This window comes from Toxotes jaculatrix, chromosome 5, assembly GCF_017976425.1.
Source record: "Toxotes jaculatrix isolate fToxJac2 chromosome 5, fToxJac2.pri, whole genome shotgun sequence".
NCBI classification, from domain to species: domain Eukaryota; kingdom Metazoa; phylum Chordata; class Actinopteri; family Toxotidae; genus Toxotes; species Toxotes jaculatrix.
Genome location: NC_054398.1, coordinates 18043575 through 18066608, shown reverse-complemented (window position 1 = coordinate 18066608; position 23034 = coordinate 18043575). Strand labels below are relative to the sequence as shown.

Sequence of the window (23034 nt, the reverse complement as noted above, 5' to 3'; positions counted from 1 at the left end):
GCAGTCAGCGCTGTTATTTTCCCAGGCCTGGATCATGGACGCGTTTGGGGGAAGGGATGCCAAGCAGCCCTGCGTCTGACGTCAGGGCGCAGGGGAGAGAGGAGGCGATGAGTGGAAGCTGCAATAAACACACAGGGCGTCTGCGCCTATCTAAGTAGGACAATAAAGTGAAAACGGCATCAATGCTCTAACAATGGATTTATCAGATATGCTTCTTCTTAAAGTTTTCCTCTTCGCGTACTTACTAAACTATACCCACGGTGAGTGAGGCATTTTCAGAGAAAACCTTACGTGCAGTGTTGAATCCATGAAGCGGCGGCTGAGAGGAGCAGAAAGGCTGGTAGCCCGTTAGCTAACAGGATGGATCAGCGGGGCCTGCTTGTTGTGAAGAGGACTGCACCCTTTTTGCCGTCTTACTTCTAGCTAACAAATGATACGTCGGCCAAAAGCTGACTTGGATTCGTGTAGTTGATTGAGATGAAGCGTTATTGCTGAGTTGTTTCTGTGGGTTGTCACGGTTTTTATTGTCGGGTTTGGGTCGGTTTTGTTGTTATCGTGCGAATAGCGCCGACAGCCATTGTTATGAGAAGATGGAGATGCCGACTGGGCTGACGGACCGTTAGCTTTGTGCTAGCTAACACTTTAGCCGCTAACATGAACAATTTTGTCAAAATACTAAGTTTAGCCTCTTGACATTCTGTTGCAGCGTTAACAGTTTACATGACACGAGTTTTCAGGTTTGCTGGCATTATTTTTACCTTCTGTTTTGCCACAGGTTAAATCGTTGTGTTAATCTTTTCTCACTATTTTCCTATTTAATGTTCCGTTAACCGCAGTCATTTTGGATTAGGTATTTAGAAAATAATTCTCCTGTATGAAATTTTTTGGCAGTCCAATTATCTCCCTGCAAAAATGCTGTATTGATAGTTGTACCTATGGTATCATACAGTTTCTTTATATTGCTATTGTGATTTTAAATCTAGTGCAATGAATTGAAATTAGTTATATACTTTATTCACTCTAAAGATCTCAGCCACTTGCAGGGTCCATATTGATTATTCGCAATCCATATATTTTTCACCTCAGGTTGGATCCCTTGTCGAACTATAAAAAGTTACAGCTACAGTTGTTTCACACATTTGGACAATTTCGTGTGGTAAAATCAACATCAAAAGATGAACGTGATTATGCTTCACCACGTTATTTTATAGATATTATTTTGGATTCTTTTTTTTGAGTATTTCTGGTGGTTTTGTGTGATCACAGAAATGTTGGAAACAGGAATCTATGTGTTTACTCGGTGTTTGTCTTCTTTGTTGTAGGCCTTAAGGAATTAAGGTATTTCAGAATAGTCACAGCCTTCACTTCTCATAGTCACCTCAATGAAAAATTTAATGTTAGCAGCTAAATATTTCATAATGCACATGACTGGAGAAGTAGCTGAAGCCTGGTCTACTTACCCATCTTTGTTACATAGTTCCACTGAATCCTGTAATTTATGGCTCACTAGTCAGGCATAATTACCTGTCTGAGAGAACTAATTATATGTACTGTATTTGCTGAAAATACTTTCTTTTGGTTTGTGTGTAGTGGGACAAAGATCTAAGTAGGAGTAAATTTGTTCAGGCCATTTAAGACCTTTTGAAAGTTACTGTGTTATCTTGAAATGGAGTTTGTCAGAATGTTTTTGAGTGTGAAGCAGTTGGTGAAATGGGTGGAGGTGCTTGAGAATCTTTTTGTCCTACGAGCCCACCACCCACTCTTCTGGTGGCAAAATAATTATGCTGTGACGCTGGGGGCTGTTGTTTTAACACTGCTCCAAAACTGGCAGCCATTTGACTTAAATAGATTTAGCTGGATTTTAAGACACAGTCCCTGCTGGTTTGCTGTCTGTTTACATCATGAAATTCTGAAATGTGTGCTATGAGGGTGTTTATTTCACACAAGAATTTGTTAGGCTTGGATTTCCTTGTTTTTTTTTTTTTTGGGTGATAACAGCAGCTCCTCTGTTCTTTTCAAACAGGACACTACAGAAATCCTCTGAACAAGTACATCCGTCACTATGAAGGCCTGTCTTATGACACAGAGCTTGTGCACAGCAAGCATCAGAGAGCCAAGAGGGCGCTCTCTCATGAAGACAAGTTCCTTCATTTAGACTTTCATGCCCATGGAAGGTTTGTCAGTTTTTATACATATTAACCTAAAGGGAAATTCTGTCTGCATCTCTGTCTATTTTTATGTCTCCTCGTCTATCTCTGTCTGTTTATTTATTTGCAAAACTCATCCCGTGTGAATACATTGTTTATGAGTGAAGGTGGAGGTCAGCTGTAGCGGAGATTTGCAGAGTGATTGAAAGTTGTTTACATTTAATCCTGTTTTATGAAGTCATAGACCTGGTCAGGGACATCACATTGACACTGTGGTGAGGACAGATTTTAAATCTCAAACTTGTTTGATTCTGTATAGTTTCTTCACTAGAACTAAAACAGTTAATCAGTTATTTTGATAATTAATCATTCAAGTCATTTTTCTAGCATTAATGCCAGGCATTTCCTAAATCCACCTTCTGAGTTGTCAGGATTTGCTCCTTTTCTTTTTTTTGGGAGGGTGGGGGGGTGGAATTGTTGGTTGGACAAAACATATCTGAAGACACAAACATTGGTTTTAGATAATTGTAAGGTAGGTTTTTTTCTTTACTACTTTTTGACCAAACAATAACACCATTAGTTTAGAAGCTTAAATCGAGATTAATATGAAAATGAAAATAATTATCTGTTGCAGCTCAGTTTGAGTTTGTTTTGATTTCCTGCCACATTCGAAATATACGCGTGGCAGGTGAAGTAGAAACTGTGAATATGTTAGTTCGCCCTATGATGGATCAGGTGTTTCCATACACTTGATACCTGGGTGGGAGTCCCCTCAAGGTATAGAGGGTGGATGTATGGATACGTATAGTTCTTGTCATGGTTCCCCATACAGCATTTTGAAGAGGTGATGTTATTTGATAGGAAGTATCTACACTCTCCACGACAAAGTCAAGACCATCTGGCTGGGAGCTTGGCAAAGGCTGTTTATCATCCTGCCTGTAGCAAGGCCTGCTGTTCCCAAACTCTGATGGTGCTTAATAGGGAAGAGAACGATAAGAGCTGTGCAAACAAGCACAAAGAAGGTAGATGTCTGTTCCTTTGAAAAGCAGGAATGTGTCAGCTTCTTTTCCTTTTGATTTCATGACAAAACTCAAGACATAACTCAGACGCTTACATTTAATTTGCAGCACCATCCGCTTTCTCTTTTCCTGATTTGAACAAAATGTCCAAAAGCGTCTGAAATAGCTGATGCGTTACTGCTTTCTGGGCTTTGTGTACTGTATGTTTTCTCCCTGAGACTGAGTCATAACTTAACAACTGTGGTTCAGTAGGTACTGTACACATACCGGGCAAGATCTGTGTGCCATCATGTAAAGTTTGACCATATTTTTCAGATCAAAATTTTACAAAGCCCTCAGTTTTCTTGCAGTTCATCTAGCCACTGTGCGCTGACCTACAGAACAGTGACTTACACACCAAACGAGCATACAATAACAGCACTGTGTAGGTGTTACATGAAACCCAAGGTTTACTGTAACATCTTTGTTTCCCTGCCATATGTTCGATCATCAAAAAACAGCATTGTTTCAAGATGTCCTAATTTTCTGTTCCCTTTCTGAAAAGATAAATACTGCAGTTTTCCTCTTCTGCAACAGCAAATGCTTAGATGTTTTCTCTCTGCCAAACCATGCCCTTGCTTTCACCCTTTTCCCTCTTTCATTTGCATTTTCCTTTTTCTCAGAGGCTGGCGGAATATTGCTTAGCTCCCAAAGTGAAGCCAAATAGAGATCCACACCCAAATCCATAGGCTTGAACCCTGTAACATGAATAAATCAGGAGACATTTTTGGGACATCAAGGAAACAAACTTCTTGCAATATATATATAACTTTGTTATATATATCTTTGATTTCAGGCATTTTAATTTACGAATGAAGAGGGACACCACCTTGTTTGCCCAAGATTTAAAGGTAGATGTTTCAGGAGAAGAGATTCCATATGATACCTCTCATATCTACACCGGAGAAATCTACGGTGAGACTTTACATCTAATTTAATCCACTTCTTTTGATTTATTTCTTAATAATGAAAGCAGTAAGGCAGCCTCAGGCTTTTTGTTGTTTACTGTTTTCTGAAATACGAATATCTGATCTTGTGTGAATCCTCTGACACCTATACTTCTGTAATTTGGGCACCCAGGTGAGAAAGGTACCCTGACTCATGGCTCCATTGTGGATGGTAAGTTTGAGGGCTTCATTCAGAGCTACCATGGCACCTACTACGTGGAGCCTGCTGAGAGATACTTGGAGGGCAAAGATGTGCCCTTCCACTCTGTCATCTACCACGAAGACGACATCCGTAAGTCCTCAGCAAATTCAGCTACGCAAACCCTTTGACAGCCCGTTTTCTTGTAACCATTGAGTATCTGTAATTGGATGCATGTATATGTAAATGTGTGAAAAAGCGCAAGGTTAGGGCAGTTGAGCTGATAGAGGCAGACTGGTGCGATCGCCCCCCAGGGAGCAGAGATACCTGGGGTGCTCATTAGCTGAGTAACACAATCTTTCTCTTGGGCTACTGGCTCATTTAAGCAGTCTTTACAGTGTTGGCACTGATAGTGAGCACCAAGTACACTTCACTACACTGGCACCCTGTAATTTCAGATCATCTGTGTACATATAGTGTGTGGCTGAGGGGCAAATTAAACAGAAATGTGAGAAGAATTGCTAATGAGAGAGACAGGAAGGTAACAGCTCACACAGCAAAGCTAGGCTCAAGTGGCGTGTAAGTACATCCATTAGCTGATCATGAATAGCGCCAGAAATAGAGTGACTCAGGGGGTTAAGTAGCTAACATTGTCTCCCATAATCCTAACAGTGTTGTTTCTGCCTCTCTCACTCAGACTACCCGCACAAGTACGGCCCAGAGGGAGGCTGTGCTGATAGCTCAGTCTTTGAAAGGATGAACAAGTACCAAGCCTCTGCCGTTGAGGAGCCACCCAAGGTGAACTTCACCACACACCACAACAGACATTTACAGTGTTAAGGACAGAGATAGTTTGGCTTTTGATGAAATTAAATTTTTTTTTTCAACTTAGTGAGGGTCAGAGAGTGAGGGTCACAGATATGCATAGAGGCCTTTTTTTTGAAGTCTGTGTGCAGTTTGAACTTATATTGACTGGTGAGAATCGCCTGTCTCAGCTTAATTAATGGATGTCTACACAATTAATTAGCATCTTTTCCCAATAGCAAAAAAAAAAAGAAAGCTGAAAGCTTTATACTTCATTCTAAAGTAGGGTTGTACGCAGTAATGCCTGGTTTCCTGTTTTAAAATTTTAAACCCAGAGCTTGGAAATACACATCAAATAGCAGCAAAAAGCAGCAAATAGCAAATTGTCCATCTAAGTATTATTGCCATTGAAATATGCTCAAACTCTATGGAAAGTGGAGTAGTGGCATTACTACTCCTCAACATACAATATCAAACAAGTAAATCTGTTTAATTAAGCTTATTTACTTTATTGTTAACTCGCCATTAGTTAACCCACTGTCACAGCTATTAGCCTAATGTTGTTGTTTTTTTCTCACTAAAGACTTACACACATAAAGCTAAAATAATACATATATTGTATCAGTGACATTAGTTTTGAAATTACTTTTTCCATCTGACCTGCTAGGGTGTAAGTTCAAATAGGGGGAAAGTCAATTGGAGGTTTGAAATAATGTAATTTCTTTGTATACTGTCAAATTATATAGTATAAATATATAAATGATAATTTAGTTAGGCTCTTAAGAGAAGTTTTGCATTGCATTTATTTTCAGAGAGAGGAGCTGTTACTGCTGTCATAATCCTCCATGAATGGAGGAAAGCTGGGTTAATCACACTGTCCAGTATCCCATAAAACTAGCCCCAGTTTATGCCTCCCATGTATTATCATTACACACAAGTCATAGAGCTCAGTATGTAGTTTTCCAATTTCCAGAATCCTTAAAGACTCTTCCAGCCTACAAAGATTTTTAACCCCCTTCTCGAGTGCCTCTTCTTCTAATCCAAACAAAGATGCTTGCCAGAAATTACATATGCACTTGTTCAATTTGTTCCACAAGAACCAAAAATAAAAATGTTATTATTTTAACACTGCTGTTTCTTTGCAGTATATTTTATTTTTTTAATTTTGCAAATTAACTAATTGATATTTTGCTTGTGTTTTACAGAAAAAGAGTAATGGCATAGCTACCTAGATTATAAAACATTTTAAATCTTTTTTTTTTATCAATGTGTATTTTTTTTTTTATCAGATGGAAAACTCTCAGATCAGATCAGATGCTTAGCTCCACAAACTGGAGCTACCTAAAGCTGCACACAATATGACATATGAGGCACCCACCAGTTGTCGGTCAGAGTTTATAAAAAGACATTTCCCCAAAACCAAATCATTTCTTCATCTGGAAGTTTAGTGTGTTTTTGCTCTTATTATTCCTTCTGTTTTTCCCCATCGTATGTAACATAAGAAGTACATGTTCCTTAGCGGTTGCAGTCCATGAATGTACTGCAGCAAAAACCACAGCCTAAAAATACCGGACATTATTTATTTAGCAACTGTTTGGTTGAAATTCTATATGTATGTTTTATTTAACTGTCTATTTCCTGCTCTGCATCTCCTTTGCTGCTCACACCAGGAGCTCCACACTGAGGCGGGCTCTAGTGACCCTGTGCTGTTGAGGAAGAAGAGGATGGCCCAGGCAGAGAAAAACACCTGCCAGCTTTTCATCCAAACTGATCACCTCTTCTACAAGTATTACAAGAGCAGAGAGGCTGTCATCGCTCAGGTAATACACAGTCGGTGCCATTCACTTGACTCATTCTGCTGCAGTGCTGTTAAAATTAGATTTACACCGTGAGTTGTGTCTGGTGATGTTGGTGCAGAGGCACATTTTTAACCACCAGAAAAGGCTAATTAGTATAAAGTAAAAAGGCTAATTAGTCTCAGAATAATAACACCTCTTATTCAATGCAAGGGGTGAGTCATAACACTTTACAATAGAGCAACAAAAAACATCACTCTAGGGTTCACTCGGCGGTTGTGTGCACTAATGTCTGTTTCCTGTTTGGAATTCAAATTCGGAGCCTGGAAGTGCACAAAAAATAGCAACAAATAGCAAGTGTCCATTAAAGTATAATTCTGATGGAAATATGATATGTTTAAGGAATAGTTTCACCATGTCAAGCGACATGGTGCAGTGTGTTGATTACCTGTTAATTCCTCCTGTTTCCAGTCTTTATGCCAAGCTGCTTTACATGTACTGTACAGTTATGATTGGTATCAGCCTCCTCATCTAACTCACGGCAAGAAAGCTAATAAACGTGTTGTCGAACTATACCTTTTTAACATAAAGCAAAAAAGTGACATTAGTACTCATCACATACAAAGTGAGTCTGTTAAACTTAATCTAATTTTGGATGCTGCATTGTTAATCAGTGTAACAAGCCACTGACACTGATTACAGTGAAACTATTTCTTTATTTACCCCTTTACGCATATATACTGTACATTTAGCATTTTGTTGTATTTTCACACATTATGGACTGAATCTGGCAGTGAGATGTTGTGTGTTGTGTCATCAGGCTGTTAAAACTGTGTCTCACACCTTAAGTTTTTTTTTTTTTTTTTATCTAATGTTGTGTATCACCTTTCTGTTTCAGATATCCAGCCATGTCAAGGCCATTGATGCCATCTATCAAGGCACAGACTTCATGGGCATTCGCAACATCAGCTTCATGGTGAAAAGGATCAGGGTACGTCTTGTGCTGACGATACATTGATTTTGAGTTTTACGTTTTTATATTTGGTGACCTGCCTTTCCTCTGACCTCGTCCTCATCCTCTGTTCACAGATAAACACCACCAGCGATGAGCGGGACAGGTCCAACCCATTCCGCTTTGCCAACATTGGCGTGGAGAAGTTCCTGGAGCTCAACTCAGAGCAGAACCATGACGACTACTGCTTGGCTTATGTTTTCACCGACAGAGACTTTGATGACGGAGTGTTGGGTTTGGCCTGGGTGGGAGCTCCCTCAGGTACTGAAAGACAAGTCGGTATATTGTCAGTGACAATTGTCAGCAGCTGCAAACAGTCTGTCCTATTTTTAAAGGAAAATATGAGTAAACTCCTAACAAACAGATCCAGGTTTTAAAACATTATGTAACACAGTCTTTGTTATGGGCACTTAGGCACATTATCACCCAGTCTTAGTTGAATATGAGATTATTCTGTGAAAGAATAATGAAGTAATTGTCATGACATTAATCAGATTTGCCCTCCTTAGTGAGCAAAATCCTTTATGTTTTTAGCCGTACTTTGGAAGGAGGTTTGTTCCAACCTTTGCTTTTCCTTCTCAGGGAGCTCTGGAGGCATTTGTGAAAAAAGCAAGCTGTACTCAGACGGAAAAAAGAAGTCTCTCAACACCGGTATAATCACAGTACAGAACTATGCCTCCCACGTACCTCCAAAAGTCTCCCATATCACTTTTGCACATGAAGTAGGACACAACTTTGGCTCCCCGGTGAGTTACTTAGATGTTCCACATTTACACATGGTGAGAAGGAATTTATTAGGGGATCGTACACTTTGTCCCTTCTTCTTTTAACCTGTGTGTTTTTTTTTTTTCTTTCTCACACTCAGCACGACTCTGGATCTGAGTGCACCCCAGGAGAATCTAAGAGCCAAGACAAGAAAGAGAAGGGCAATTATATCATGTATGCAAGAGCTACATCAGGAGACAAGCTCAACAACAATAAGTTCTCCATCTGTAGCATTCGCAACATCAGCCAGGTGCTGGAAAAGAAGAGAAGCAACTGCTTTGTCGGTACGTTTTACTGTTTGTGTTTGACCTTGGAGTTTTAATTTAACTGTTCACACTAAGCTTTGTTTCAAATAGAAACTAGAATTTTATTCCCATTCGTACACGGAGTGATGAGTGTGGGAGATTTTTAACCCCAGTGATGGCTGGAGAGTTAATCCATGTCACTAAAAATACACCACGACTCAAGCTGGTATTGGCTTTGAAAAGCAATATTGGCATTAGTCCAGTATTATTTTTACTGACAGTATTTGGCTGACTGTGCTCTTTTTGGTGTTTTTCAACAGAAACATAAAACAGCAATATAAATTCTTTTCGATCATTCACTTACTTAACCATAAGTTTGGCGTGTTATGCCTTGTTAGTTCTGCACACGCAGTCTCAAACTTATCGGTTTTCGCAGATATTAGTTGGAAAATATTAGATATTTGTGTTAGCTTCCTGGAAGTGACTTGGTACACTTGCACTGCCTGATATTTAGGCTTTTCTATCCGCAGACTAATGAGTATTTGCTTGTGTTTAATGTTGCATCGGGCTTTCCCCACGGATCTGTTTCTATTTGAACAAACACTTTAAACACTGATTGTGATTTTGTTTCCCTATTTTTTCAACTTATTCTCTTACAAAAATGTTTGTTTTTTTTGTTGTTGTTTTTTTAATGAGATGGTTTTCATTGTAAATGTCTGATTTCTCATACATGTTTAGTCCTCTGTGCAAGAAGTCAAAGAATGAAGCAGAGTTTGAAATTTTTGGGGGGACCAGGCTCAATGTTTATTCTTCCTTCCCCCAACAGAGTCTGGCCAGCCCATCTGTGGGAATGGTCTGGTGGAGCCTGGAGAGGAGTGCGACTGTGGCTACAGCGATCAGTGCAGGGACCAGTGTTGCTATGATGCCAACCAGGCTGACAACAAGAAGTGCAAATTAAAGCCTAACAAAGTCTGCAGGTAGATGTGGTAGATTTTTTTTTTTTTTTTTTTTTTTGTTTGTGTGAACATTTTTATGTGTAACAAGGAAGAACTGCCAGCTCATCTGTGCTCAATCTTGACTCAACACTTGTCTCTTGCCCACCAGTCCCAGCCAGGGTCCTTGTTGTACTGCCGAGTGCACTTACAAGGGTCGTAATGACAAGTGCCGAGAGGAGTCAGAGTGTGCTCACCAGGGCATGTGTAACGGAGTCAGTGCCCAGTGCCCCACGTCTGAGCCCAAGGCCAACTTTACCGCCTGCCACGGAGAGACTCAAGTCTGCCTCAACGGGGTGAGTGGCTGAAGACTTTGCACCTGGAGGAACTGGTTGTTATAGCAACTTCATATTCATACCAGTCAGTGTCTGATCTTGCCTGTCCTCATGCTCCTCCCCCGCAGGGCTGCTCCGGCTCCATCTGTGAGAAGTATGGGCTTGAGGCATGCACCTGTGCCAGCCAAGATGGCAAGGATGAGACTGAGCTTTGCCACGTATGCTGCATGGAGAAGAGTGAGTCATTTATCATTTTCTCACCTTGACAAGTGATTTGTTTAAAAATAAAACCGGCCTTTGTCATTTGAATTGCTTTTGACTATCTGTGATCCAACTCCTCAGTGAATCCCAACACGTGCAGCAGCACCGGATCAGAGCGCCTGGCTCGGTTCTTCAATAAGAAAGTCACCACGCTGCCAGCCGGCTCGCCTTGCAATGACTTCAAGGGCTACTGTGACGTATTCATGAAATGCCGTCTGGTGGATGCAGACGGGCCTCTTGCTAGGCTAAAGAAGGCCATCTTCAACCCAGAGCTCTATGAGAACATTGCAGAGTGGATTGTGGTATGTGTCCACTTCTCGATTCTGATTGCATGATTGGTTATTATAATAATAATAATTATTATTATTATTATTATTAGATGTTTTTGTATTGATTGTGTTTGATTTGTTCTTCATTTTCTTCTCTAGGCCCATTGGTGGGCAGTGTTGTTGATGGGAATTGCCCTCATCATGCTCATGGCTGGCTTCATTAAGATCTGTAGTGTGCATACACCGAGCAGTAACCCCAAACTTCCCCCTCCCAAACCACTTCCAGGTGAGTCCAGGCGTTTACAAGCAGAGTTTTGTCATACCTGAGGAAAAGAGGCTTATTATATTAAGATGACAGACTTACATATCATCACTTGCCACTTGTGGTTTTTTTTGTTGCTTGTACAGGTGTTGTTTTGTGGGTGGTGATGTACTATTTATATTTAATATTTAAAAGAAATCTTTAAAAATGTTTACATACTTCAATATATTGTAAGATTTTGCAAAAACATATGCATTTAATAAATACATGCATAAACAGGTCTTACAGTTGATGTATTGCCTTAATTCATGTACTTACAGACATGATGAATTTTGCAGTTGAATAAGCTCAAATTCTTCTGTTTATAATTGTCTGCAGCGTGTGAGTAAGTTGACATGTTGACACAGACCTCAGCCTGTTTGCAGGCTAAAAGGCAATTTTGCAATCAAAATTAAGTGTTTATCGGCACACAAATTTCCCAAATTTCCCCAAGGGACCTCCCAAAGGGATCAATAAAGTATATTCTATTCTATTCTATTCTACACTGTTCTGCAGAGATGTAAACAATGTTATATGATATACTCATACATATTTACATAAATACACCCATTACAATTCACAAATTCCTCCATTTGTCATTGTAATAAATTAATTGATATATTTTGTTTGGGAGTGCACTGTTGATCTCATAGTCTGTATTTTAACAAGCTCACCTAAAACCTTTCCCCTCACAGGCACTTTGAAGAGGCGGCGAGCGCAGCAGCATGCTGGCTCTCAGGTGCAGCACCAGTCTCAGCACCCGCACTCCCACCAGCACGGCCACGGTGGCCACGGCGGGCACGGGGGCCAGCGGCAACCCCAGAGGCAGCCTCAGCGGCAGGCGCAGCCCCAGAGGCACCACCGTCAGCCCAGAGAGAACTATCAGATGGGCCAGATGAGACGCTGAGACCCTGCACCCTGTCCCCTCCTGCCCCCCAATGCCTTGGCTCCTCCTTGTGCCTACAGTGGGAAACAAAAGCGTCACTCCATCCAAAGAAAAGCCTGACATGGTTGTTAGTCACCATCATATCCTCCATCTACAGACAAAACAGACACGTGGAAAAGAGAAAACACTATCTAGCAACTCAATTGGCTCTTTGTGGAGTGGACTCGACCATCAGCCATTTCCAATGCAGTGCGATCTAGCATCTTTTTCCACCTTTTTTTTTTTTCTTTTTTTTTTTAAGGAGTGCCAAGGAGTTAAGGAATCATGTGTAGCTTTAGTACATTCTGTGATGTGTGTTTTTTTTTCTTCTTTTTTTTCTTTTTTTTTTTTTTTGTTCTATTGCAACATCTTCTTGAGTGACACACCCGTGGCTGCTGGTGAATTGTTCTGTGCTTTTCTTTCGCCATTCAAGCCAGAAATGAGAGACACTCAGAGGGGATTTGCGGCACTTTTGTGATTTACACATGTCAAATGGCAAAAGACACAGGCTCCGGTCTCTCGTGCAGACAGTCTTCTGCATGTGACTGTACATATTTAGTGTATCATAAGTGAAAACAAACTATTTCTTCTACTGTAAATGTGTAATTCTTCACTTTTTTTCTTTTATTTTTTTGGTTAGTGCTCTCAGGACTCTTAACACATAAAAGAAGGAATGATGGTTGTGAGGAGTTCCTTGGACGTTGCTGTCGAGGATTTGAGGCCGTCGAGTTCTCTTCGCGGTCGTCCAATCAGGTGGATCTCTTTCACTTTTAGATTGCCAGGTTTCAAATTTGAACAACAAGGTCACCATATCCCACATTTTAGGCCTTCTTTGTTCAAGGTCCCCTTTTCCCTCTCTTATTTTTTATTGTCTTGCTAACATCATGTTTTGCTCATGTTGCATAACCAGCTAGATGAGGTATGGAGTCATGAGAACTGAAAGGGAAGCTCACCTAGTTTGGTTTACCTTTTTTTTTTTTTTTTTTTTTTAAATTGTCTTCACCGAATTGTTTTTTGATAATGAAGAATGAATAACCACTAAATGAAGCTTATGATGATTCTACCTGTTCAGATCTGGGAAAAAAAACAAGGGAAAGTGAAGGCTGCTGTGGCTTAGTTTAGAAATGAGAGTGTATCATGTTACAGAGTTAGTTTACATGCGTGTGGAAATAAATTTAAAAATGACTCCAGTGTGGATGTACAAAAAAAAAAATGTAAGATTAAATCATTCTATTATTCTTCAAGATAGCGAATCTAAGAATTTTTCAATGTGGGCATGCAGACACATTTATTAAATGTGACTATTAATTGACCAAGGTCTGTAATATTTGTATGTCACTCAGCACCATTTCCTTTGACAGCTGTTAATGTTAGTCTTAAACCAAGTGGAAGGAGCGGTGTGACGCGGCAGTATTGTAACACTATTCACTAATGCATTCCTCAGTGTGTTCACTAGTTTCACAGGAGACACGCAGCTGTCTTTTTTTTTTTGTTTGTCTGTTTTTTCTTTTTTAAACTCACCTGCAGTTTTCTCCTGGTCAGATCTCATCATGGACCGAATCCCCTTAAGAGCTCATGAGTGCAGGCCTCAGTGTGAGTTTACATCAGCGTGCCATAAAACTTAATACAGCTGATCTTTGTGCACAGGTTTTATTAGACACAGGAAGCTTCTGTAAAGGTTTTTGTGGAACCACTTTAAATGGAAGAAATGAAGGAGATGTGATTGTTTTTGTGAGATCGTTTCACCTCAGGTGTTTGGGTTTTTTTTTCTTTTCCCCCTGCTCTCTGCAGCAAAGCAAGAGGTGAACAATTTGGAAAAAATGATGACACTAAATGAGAGGATTGGATGAATCTGGTCATGATATATTATGCAAAATCCCTAGATTTATTTATCATGCAAACATTTTAACCCACCAAAAGAATTTGGCAAGCGGGAGAAAGGTTTTGCATAAACAATAAAGCACAGGATTTTGCATTGTGTAGTTGGCAAAGGATTGTTTTTTTTTTTTCTGCTCTGGCTTTAGTTTATCCTGGCATTATTATTTTTGAATGCATGCAATACTAACCTCTACTAATATCTTAAAATACTGTCCTGATGGTCGTAATAATCACACGTGTGCTCTCGAGGGGACATAAAATAAGCTGTCTAACAGTTAACGATCTCTTTCACATGGCAGATGAATTGGGCAGGTTCGGCAGTTGCTACAACTTCTCATGTCTGTACAAAATGGAGCTCTTTTTAAATTCTGACGTCTAGGCTGAATCCCGCCCGTTAGGCCTAGAGAATTTACATGTAAACTTGTACAGTACTTCGGAAATTTGCATTTCATTTGAAAATGAAAATTACATTTTGATACATCTGTTTCATTTTTTGTATTCTAAATCCAGAGTAAGTCGTTCAAAGATGTTCATATGTGACAAACTTTCCTCTCCTCTAAGTTATTTATGTTCTTATATGTGCTAGTTGAACTGGAGTTTGCTTATGATACTTTTCTCCACCATCATCAATGGTAAAAAACAATTCAGTGTGATGGAGTTAATGTTACATTCTCATTTTCGTCTTCGTTATCCTGTGGCATGGTTTGGGTAGAAGAGCAGAAGAATAATGCCTGTAAATTTACTTTCTTTTTAATTTCGTAGTCTTGGTAAAGTTTTTAGATAAACGTGCACTGAAAATGTCCAAATTGAGTTGAAATGTTGTAGGTGATGTAGGCCGAAAGAACACAAGATTAAAAAGTAATACTACTGTCTGATTTTAATGTTCACTGTGTTTTATACAGTATCGGAAATTTTTGTTCACTTTGAACATTTTTACTAAAAAAAAAAAAAATTTCAAATTGTATTGTGCAAAGAGATGTAATTTTTGGAGTACTTGAAATGCATTAATTAAAAGACTCATTCAAAAATAAAATAGACCCCTGTTTACTGTCTGTAAAGTGTGCGCTCTTTGGTTTTTATTGTTTGTTTGGTGCCGTTTTAGTCATGAGTACTGAGAATGAAATCAGAGGCCACAGTTCAGCGCTTGAGACTTTAAAATTTACAGCAGCTCGTGTTACAAACTGGTGTGAATTTTGAAAGACATGGGCCTTTAGCTGACAGGAAGGGTCTGAGAAAACTGAGGTTTACTATGGAAACTGTTGGATTTCAGTGCTTGTTTTTTTTTTTGTTTTTTTTGTTTTTTTTTGAACGTCTTGGGAATAAAAGTTAGAATATCTCAACCTCTGCTGCATCGATTTCTGTCATCTGTTTTTGTAATCTCTTTCTCCAATAAACAAATATCCCTGCCCACCAAATAAAAGCCTGTTGGAAGTGCTGGAGCTAAGACTCTCTGACAAAATATACTATATAGGAAAAGCATCTGCACCTCACAGGCTTTGTGATATTCATTTATTGAGACAAGCTTTCAGGTCTCTGACCAAAAGCTTGTTTTAATACATCCAAATTGCAGAGATCAGATTGTACGGATGATTTTCTTTTTTCTTATTTTTCATAAGTAATCTGTTTCTTGCAGGACCACAAATTTACTGTTATGCAAATTTCTGTCACTTGTGTAACCCTTGGAAACTGATTTTACAACTGTCCCTACAGCTTGTTTTGGTTGCGTTAGTGTACATACATGTTTGCTTGCTGGTCTGGCCTTTCCTGTAGCGTTGGGCTCTGGAAGCCGGGTCCTGAATTGATCATTTCCTGTGGTGAATTCCTGTGTGACGTTAACCTTCTACCAAATGCAGTAGAGGGGCGTCCACACAGAGGGAGCAGCTGCTGTGGGTGAAATGTTGGGACAAGAGGTTTTAGAGCAGCCAGTGAGTCGCCAACATCAGCACCACAGACCGTCTTCTCATCCCCTCCGTGTCAATCACTGATGACTTTAAACCGAGATCTTTTCTCCAAATGTGCTGTGGGCTCAGTAATATTAATATTTATTTGAGCAAAGCTGGCAGAAGGAAATACAGCTACTGTAATGTCCTGCACAAGCAAACACGACTCACTCACAGAATAATCCATGTGTTTGTTACACACTTTATCCTTCATTGCCTGTATTTATTGATGATTTTTCCTCATGAGTGTGTTTGATGATGTAACAACCACAGGAAAGTATATGTGAAATCCTGCAAGCACACATTTGCACATGCAATGGAATGAGGCCTGCTATTGATTTTCAATGCAGATCCTCAGCTGCATTCGCTGGTTGTGACATGAACGAGCACAGTTACCCACAACAAGAGTTTAGGTTCAATACTTTCTGGACAATGCAGGGGCCTGAGCTGTTTTCCAGTAAGTTTATACTGTTGTTATTACTGATGCTGTAGTCCATTTTCCCACAGCTCTCTACAAACTGCTGTTGCCGCTCCGTCCCTGAAACAATGTCCTTCCTAGCAGAGAGGCCAATGTGACCAACCCTGGTCAATATTCTACATTTAGAGCCACAGCTCTGTGCAAGGAGCTGACGTCACGGCCAATAGGCGAGCAGTACCTTTTGTCTGTCTTCGCAGTGACAAAGCATGATTGTAAAAGTGGCACCGGTCTGCTTAGTGTCACCCAGACTCAAACTAAGTGGCAGCCAACCCTCGCTCCAATGAGCAGCTGACCCTGAAGACTGCAAAACAAAGAGTGGAAATACACTAGAGGCTCAGAAACAACTGCCAGTTCATTGTCCAGTATCACATAATGGCCACTAGATTTTCAAAACCCCTCCATTCTGTCAGTCTAAGGAGATTTAGTTAGATCTAGGTTTGTGTATCCCATGAGAACATAAGGGCACTGTTTGTTATGAGATGCTGCCAAGTTGAAGAAATCTCATCTGTTGCTATCAAATCTTACTGTGTCTTTTCCCTTAATTTAATACAACATACAGAGACACAGCTCCACACAGTTTTGAAAAAAAAAATGTGTGTCAGGTTAGTTGAAGGTAACAGATGATTTGGAGAAACTGCATTCCTCATATTGAACTTGTTCACAGAGAGAAGGAGAAATGTGTGTTTTTTACAGGCCTGTCCAAGCCTGGCTGAATCAGCACAGTGACGTCTCCCTGCATTGTTCAAAGCGCGGCCTCTAGGTAAAGAAAAGATCACATGCACCTACACATGTATCCTTATTGAGCCGTCTGTCAGTCCATACAAACTGATTTTCCTCTCTGTTCCATGTATGCAATCATGCACTGTATACACGACACACTGACATGGACAATAATGCGATAATCTGTTATTTGCACCCTCAGGCTGGTGTTAGATAAACTCACCCTGCAGTTCACCCTTCAGATATCTCACCCTTCAGCATTGAGAATTTGGGCTCCAGTGGGAGAGCTTTACCTGTTGCCTTGCTGGAGTCAGTGACCTTCACCCTGCCTCTGAAATCTGGTTAGAAGTTTCATGTGTCACTGAAGGCATCACAGCACCCTTTTTGAAAAGTTTGCCTTCACCCACAGATAAATACTGAGCCAAAGCCAGCGAAGTAACAGGGTGCCTATTCTCTATTTGAATATTTCCATTCTATGCAGCTTTATACATCTGCTCTGCTGCATTTCGGACTGTGGTGTTTTCAATGAAGGGGAAGGAGTAAATCCTCTTCTAGGAATTTTTATAACCAGGTAACTGATTATTTTTGTGGAGTCTGACAGGAATCTTTAAGTAAAAGTTTGAATTCAAGAGTTTTACTTGAAACAAAAGTATTGATGTTTTTGCTCAGGTAAAGGTTACAAATACTTCTTCCACCACTGAGCAAAGCTGTGAGGAGTCTCCACAGGATGAGGGGAAGGCTCTCCTTCACTTTGACTTTAATAGCTGCCATATTCCCTCAACTCTCCAACAGCGGCGTTGCCACCTGAGGTTCCTGGTAGAATTAAAATCAGACACCCAACTGTGACTCAGATCGACTTTGATACATACAAGGACATTAACGAGAGTGATCAGCTCAAATATTTCTTTTAGCATAGTGCTCTGAGATGACACTGTGAGGCATAATCATCCTCTGCAATCGTATCATCTAAACACAAATAATCCATCTCTCATATCCGTCCAATTATTGTTGAAGGTGCTGAGTCTGAGACTAATGAACGTACTAGTGAGGTTTACTGAAAAGATTCATGCTGCTGTTACTGTCTTCTTTCACTTCATCACACAGACCATTACAGCCCGGGATGTTTGAGGATATACAAGAGTAGCTGTAAATGCTGAGAGGAAAATTACATCAACACACCCATTCAGCTTAACTGCAGTGTTCAGAGATAAATCAAATAGACGATGGTGTCACTCCGATGAAGTGGAATCAGTCTCTGAAGTGAAGCATCTCTTAAGAAATTGATATTTGTAGAAACTTTAATGTAGACAAAACAACACTGAGTGAAATACAAATAATAATAATAAATAACAGGGGGGAGAAGAAAATAATTACAACAAAAAAACCCAATTAGATACTGAAGATAATACTGAAGAAAATAGGAACAAACCTAAAAGGAAACTGGCATGCATGTTAAACTACTATTCCAGTGTGGATTTCTATAATATTTACAATACATTATTTACAACACATTTATATGAAAAATGAGAAGAATGTGAGGCAGGACCGAGATTTTCACGTGTTCATGAAACATAAAACATAGAAAGTTAAATTGCGGAGTCCAGTATTGGTTTGGAAAACAGGATCCACACAACTTATTTTGTGCAACTAGCTGCAGTTTTTCAGTCTAAAAACTTTCCTAATTCATTTTACTTTGTGTTTTGACCCGTGAAGGTTTTAATGGTGTCATCACTGAGCTGGAAAAGCTTGTCTCTGCAAAGCATAAAGTCAATCAGCAGTGTAACTACAGCCTATCCTGCTATTAACGGGTTTCCCACAGAGAGCAGACTGACAGAGGAAGCCTGTGCTTACAGATGGAAACTGTGCTGGGTGTTTGTCATCTGATTGACAGTAAAACAGCTGAATCTGACCAGTCAGTCCTGAGGGTTAATGTCTTTCCTTTTTTCTTTTCTTTTCTTTTTTTTTTTTAGCTCATGGTGATCATCTCATATTTGTCCTTCAGACTGCTGTCCTCGTCCTCCTCGTCTTCCTCCTCCTCCTCCTCCTCATGGGGCTTCTCAGGCTCACTGTGGTGGTGGTGCATCTCGATGAGCAAGTAGTAGATGACGGCCGCGACGACCCCACCCACCATGGGGCCCGCCACGGGGATCCACCACCAGTAGTCTGCAGTGCTGCAAACAATAGAAACGTGTAAGAAGAAAAAAAGAGAAAAGAAAAGAAAGTGTCAGGCACATCTCTGGCAGTCTTTCAACAGAGGTCACCGCAGGTCATCGGTGCCACCACCGGATCATTCACAATCATTGACTGCATCTGTTGAGTGCATGTGACTTTATATAACACTAAGGTTCATGTTAGCAGCTCAGGTCTTTATCAGTTTAATAAAAAATCTCAATGAATAAATCTTATAAAAAGATCAGCTTTGGGAGATTTGGACACAAACAAACAGCCATGTATACATTTCCAAAAAGCCCATAATGTAAACATAATAACTTTAAATCTACATCACCTACTAAATTCATTTGTTTATAAAAATCTGATTGCTTTAAATAACATGTAATTATAGCAAACAAGCACATCCTATTGCAGACAATTAACCAATAACATTTCCTTTTCTCTCTCTCAAAAACAACTATTCACGTTATTCCATTATGGACATGATTTTATTTTTTTCTGGGGGAATAAGATGAATTAAAAGCAAAATCCTTATCTGTCCTCCTCTGTTGTACAGTTACCTAAAAACCTCCATCCCCCATCCTGCTACAGCTGTGAACAGTCGGGGTCCCAGGTCTCTGGCAGGATTCAGGGGGTAACCACAGTTCAGTCCCATGGACACACCGATGGCCATGATGATCAGCCCGATGGCCAGCGGCTCCACGCCTTTAGGAGCTCCAATGTTTCCACCATCGATGACAGCCAGGATGCACAGAACCAGCATACCTGTCCCCACCACCTGAAGGAGCAAAGCATCAGTTAGCTCATGTACTGCAGATTACAGGCCCAACAGAGTACTGCAGCAGTAAAAACATCATAAAACACACTGGTAACTTTCCAGTTACAGAGCCTGTCAGTTTTCTTTTTCCTCATTATTTTTTAACATTATCCTGTTTATTTTGCCTTGAGTTTTTAGGAGCAGACAAGCTTTTAGCCTCTCACCTCTCCTGCACAAGCTTCTGTGTACTTTATATTAATGTATGTAAAAGTGTGTCTGTATATATGTGAATGTGTACATATTATAAATTTGACAAAAACAGTTGTTGGCTATCACTAAATCAAGTAAGTCTTATCCTAATGGTTCAAATCTAAGCTTTAAGCTTTTGTTAGTTGTCTTACTAAAACGTATTTAGGGAACACAACTGGCTCCTCATCTCACCACTGTTACACAGAACTAACAAAGCAGGCATTAACAGAAGCACAGTCAAACTAATTAGACTTATCTCAGCGGTTCACCCGATGTGGTTTTCAATCTTTTTAAGAAGGTAGACGTGTTATTTTTGGATCGCTGCACCAACTAAACAGACTGAAAATGGTGGTAAGTATAGATTTGACCTCCCAGTGAATGCCAGGATTTAGGTCATTAGACCCAAAACTAAGCAAATGAGGGGGCGTTCTCAGACTAAATGGAGCAATCAATTTTGCATTAGCCACATTTGCCAGACTTTGCAGTATTTAGAGCCTGAAAAATGCAGTTCACAATAGACGGGAGGTTACTGGGTCACAGAGAGCAGAGCTCACCTGATCAATGAAGCCGCCGAGGACTGACAGGTGTCTCGCAGGGTAGGAAGCAAAAATGTGACCTGTTGCATTGATTCCTGTCACTGACAGAATCCCGCTGGTGAAGTCCATGAAAGCATCTGTGACGGGGGACAAAGAGATAGTTTTAACTGGGTGCAATGGTGGCTTTCATCCATGAGTATCTCATATGGATGAACATGTAGTTCAAATATTTTTTTACTGTGACAGCTCAGTAGGTCGACACATTCAGTTTTAACAGGGCTTGGGTTTTTAAGTTCATTACCGAAGATCATTACCAGCAGTTATGGTTAAATCAGCATGTATGAAAGAGTGGAGTTTAGGTGTATTCACCATAGTATAATCCAAAGACTGCAGCAGCTCCAGCAAAAGCACCAAGAAACTGAGCGATGACGTAGAAGGGAAACTTCCAAATCTTCAGTTTGCCCAGAATCACCATGGCCAGAGAGACAGCAGGGTTCACATGGCCCCCTGGGACGGAGGACAAAGGACAGAGTGAAAGAGGGGTGCAGTGGGTGGCTGGCATGATATCCTCTCCATCATTAGCGAGGCCGTCACACTGACAAGAAGCAGCAGAAGGGGAACAGCCCCCGGGGGCGGTGCTGGGTTTTGTTATGTATGTTCAAGAGCAGAGAGGCAGAATAATGGTCACATATTAGAAATTCTTCCTATAATTAAAAAACAAAAACAAAAGTGAGCTTTGTTCTCTTCCTTTTTTAGTCAAACTGTGCTCACATCCTTCAAGTATTTAATTAAAAACATATTATAAAATGTCTGTCTCTAATCTGTCCTTATGAAATACATTTGGTCCTTTTGATGTAGAACTGGAGGTAGCTGTTGCCCAGAGGAGGCAAGCAGTCTCGTTTGGAATGAGTCTGGTCTCTGTCATAGACAGATGAATGTAGCCTGTGATCAATGGAGGTTGCAGGACATTTGGTGCCCAGGGTTATGTATGACCCCGGAGAGGCTGTGCACTAGCACTAACAAATCAATGGTCAGTACACACTCATTGGATCTGGACGGAGAGAGCTGGCACGTTCCTGCTGACACTGGAGCTGTGGAGGTGGCACATGGCTGGACAGGAAGCCATAAAGTTATATTATTACACGCTGCAAGCCACATGAGTAACAGTGTTTGGATTACAACACATGCAAAGCAACCTGTGTCGGGCTGTTTTATGTGACCTGACACAGTTTGTTTGAATTAACTATGAATTATTTTAAGGCTTCATAGAGCCTGTGGTGCTGAGCAGGAGATTATACAGCAGCAAAGAAGCTGAATGTGCAAACAACAAACTGTTAACAACTATAATATTGAAACTGATATTTCTCACTTGATTTGACAGGACGCCAATATCAGGAGAGAGGGAAATTGATCTCAGCAACATCCAGTAACAATGATTCACTGTTTTGTATATGCATTAAACTGAAAGTGCAATATCAAACACTGCTAGTGGGGTGTTGTGGCTCATGTGGGATAGGTTTTACTTACAACAGCACAAAATCATATTTACCTGAAACTCCACCAGCCACATAGGCTGCCATCATCAGACCTACAGAGAAGCCGATGTGGACGGTGAGAGGCTCACCCAGGGTGTTTCGACTGAGGACAGTTTGAGCGACTGAGCCACAGCCGAACAACTGATCACCAGGGAGGAAGAGGACAACAGATTTTCACACACATCTGATCAAGTGACTTAAGTCTCCTTTTAAAAAAAAAAAAAAAAAAAACATTTCTGAAGCTTTACTGTTACGGACCTCAACAATAAACTGAAATTATCACGTAAACAACATTTCAGACTTGAAAACATAAGAAAGAGAATGTCAACTTTAAAGTCATAAAGCAAATACACTGGATAAAGTGCAGTACACTGAAATTATTCTGCTCAGTCTGAAGCTCAAATGACAAAAAAAAAAAACAGTTTTATTGAACAACGTGATACTTACAACCAAGACAAACGTCCCCAGGAATTCTGCCAGGAATTCCTTGAATATTCCATGTTTGAGAGCACAGTGTTGCCTCATGCTTTTCTTGTGATGTGTTTCCATGTATCACTGTGCAAAAAGCTGTTAAAACTGCCAGATGTCCAGCTGTGTCAACTTCTGGAGCTGATCAGAAAGCTCGTGTCAGACCCCCACCTCCTCCCAACTCCAGCCAGTCAGCACAGGCCATTGATCCATTTGTACAACCATCGCACTCTTCTCGTCAGCCTCGCCAACACACCAACAGTTCACAGCAGAGGCCAGGTGATTGACAGGTGTGTTTTACCAGGCATTTCCTTTAAATTTGAATTAAAATCTGAGTTTCTTTATTTATGTGTGTAGTCAGTGAC

The 23034-nt window shown here is 40.3% G+C and overlaps 2 protein-coding genes across 2 annotated transcripts; one reads left to right on the top strand and one right to left on the bottom strand.

The window, feature by feature from the left end:
* Positions 1 to 108: 108 nt before the first annotated feature.
* On the top strand, positions 109 to 15124 carry LOC121181564 (disintegrin and metalloproteinase domain-containing protein 10-like). Its single transcript, XM_041037502.1, has 16 exons — positions 109 to 260; positions 2024 to 2174; positions 4002 to 4120; positions 4286 to 4444; positions 4989 to 5089; positions 6766 to 6915; positions 7790 to 7882; positions 7981 to 8164; positions 8486 to 8649; positions 8769 to 8952; positions 9740 to 9890; positions 10018 to 10201; positions 10309 to 10417; positions 10523 to 10743; positions 10870 to 10996; positions 11707 to 15124. Exons 1-16 carry the CDS (start codon positions 194 to 196, stop codon positions 11916 to 11918), a joined length of 2376 nt encoding a protein of 791 aa, XP_040893436.1. The 5' UTR covers positions 109 to 193; the 3' UTR covers positions 11919 to 15124.
* Positions 15125 to 18918: 3794 nt separating this feature from the next.
* Positions 18919 to 22750, bottom strand: LOC121181565 (aquaporin-9-like). The gene is made up of 6 exons (XM_041037503.1): positions 22649 to 22750; positions 22216 to 22342; positions 21036 to 21173; positions 20685 to 20803; positions 19685 to 19902; positions 18919 to 19123 (listed from the first exon to the last, which is right to left on the bottom strand). Exons 1-6 carry the CDS (start codon positions 22748 to 22750, stop codon positions 18919 to 18921), a joined length of 909 nt encoding a protein of 302 aa, XP_040893437.1.
* Positions 22751 to 23034: the final 284 nt, after the last annotated feature.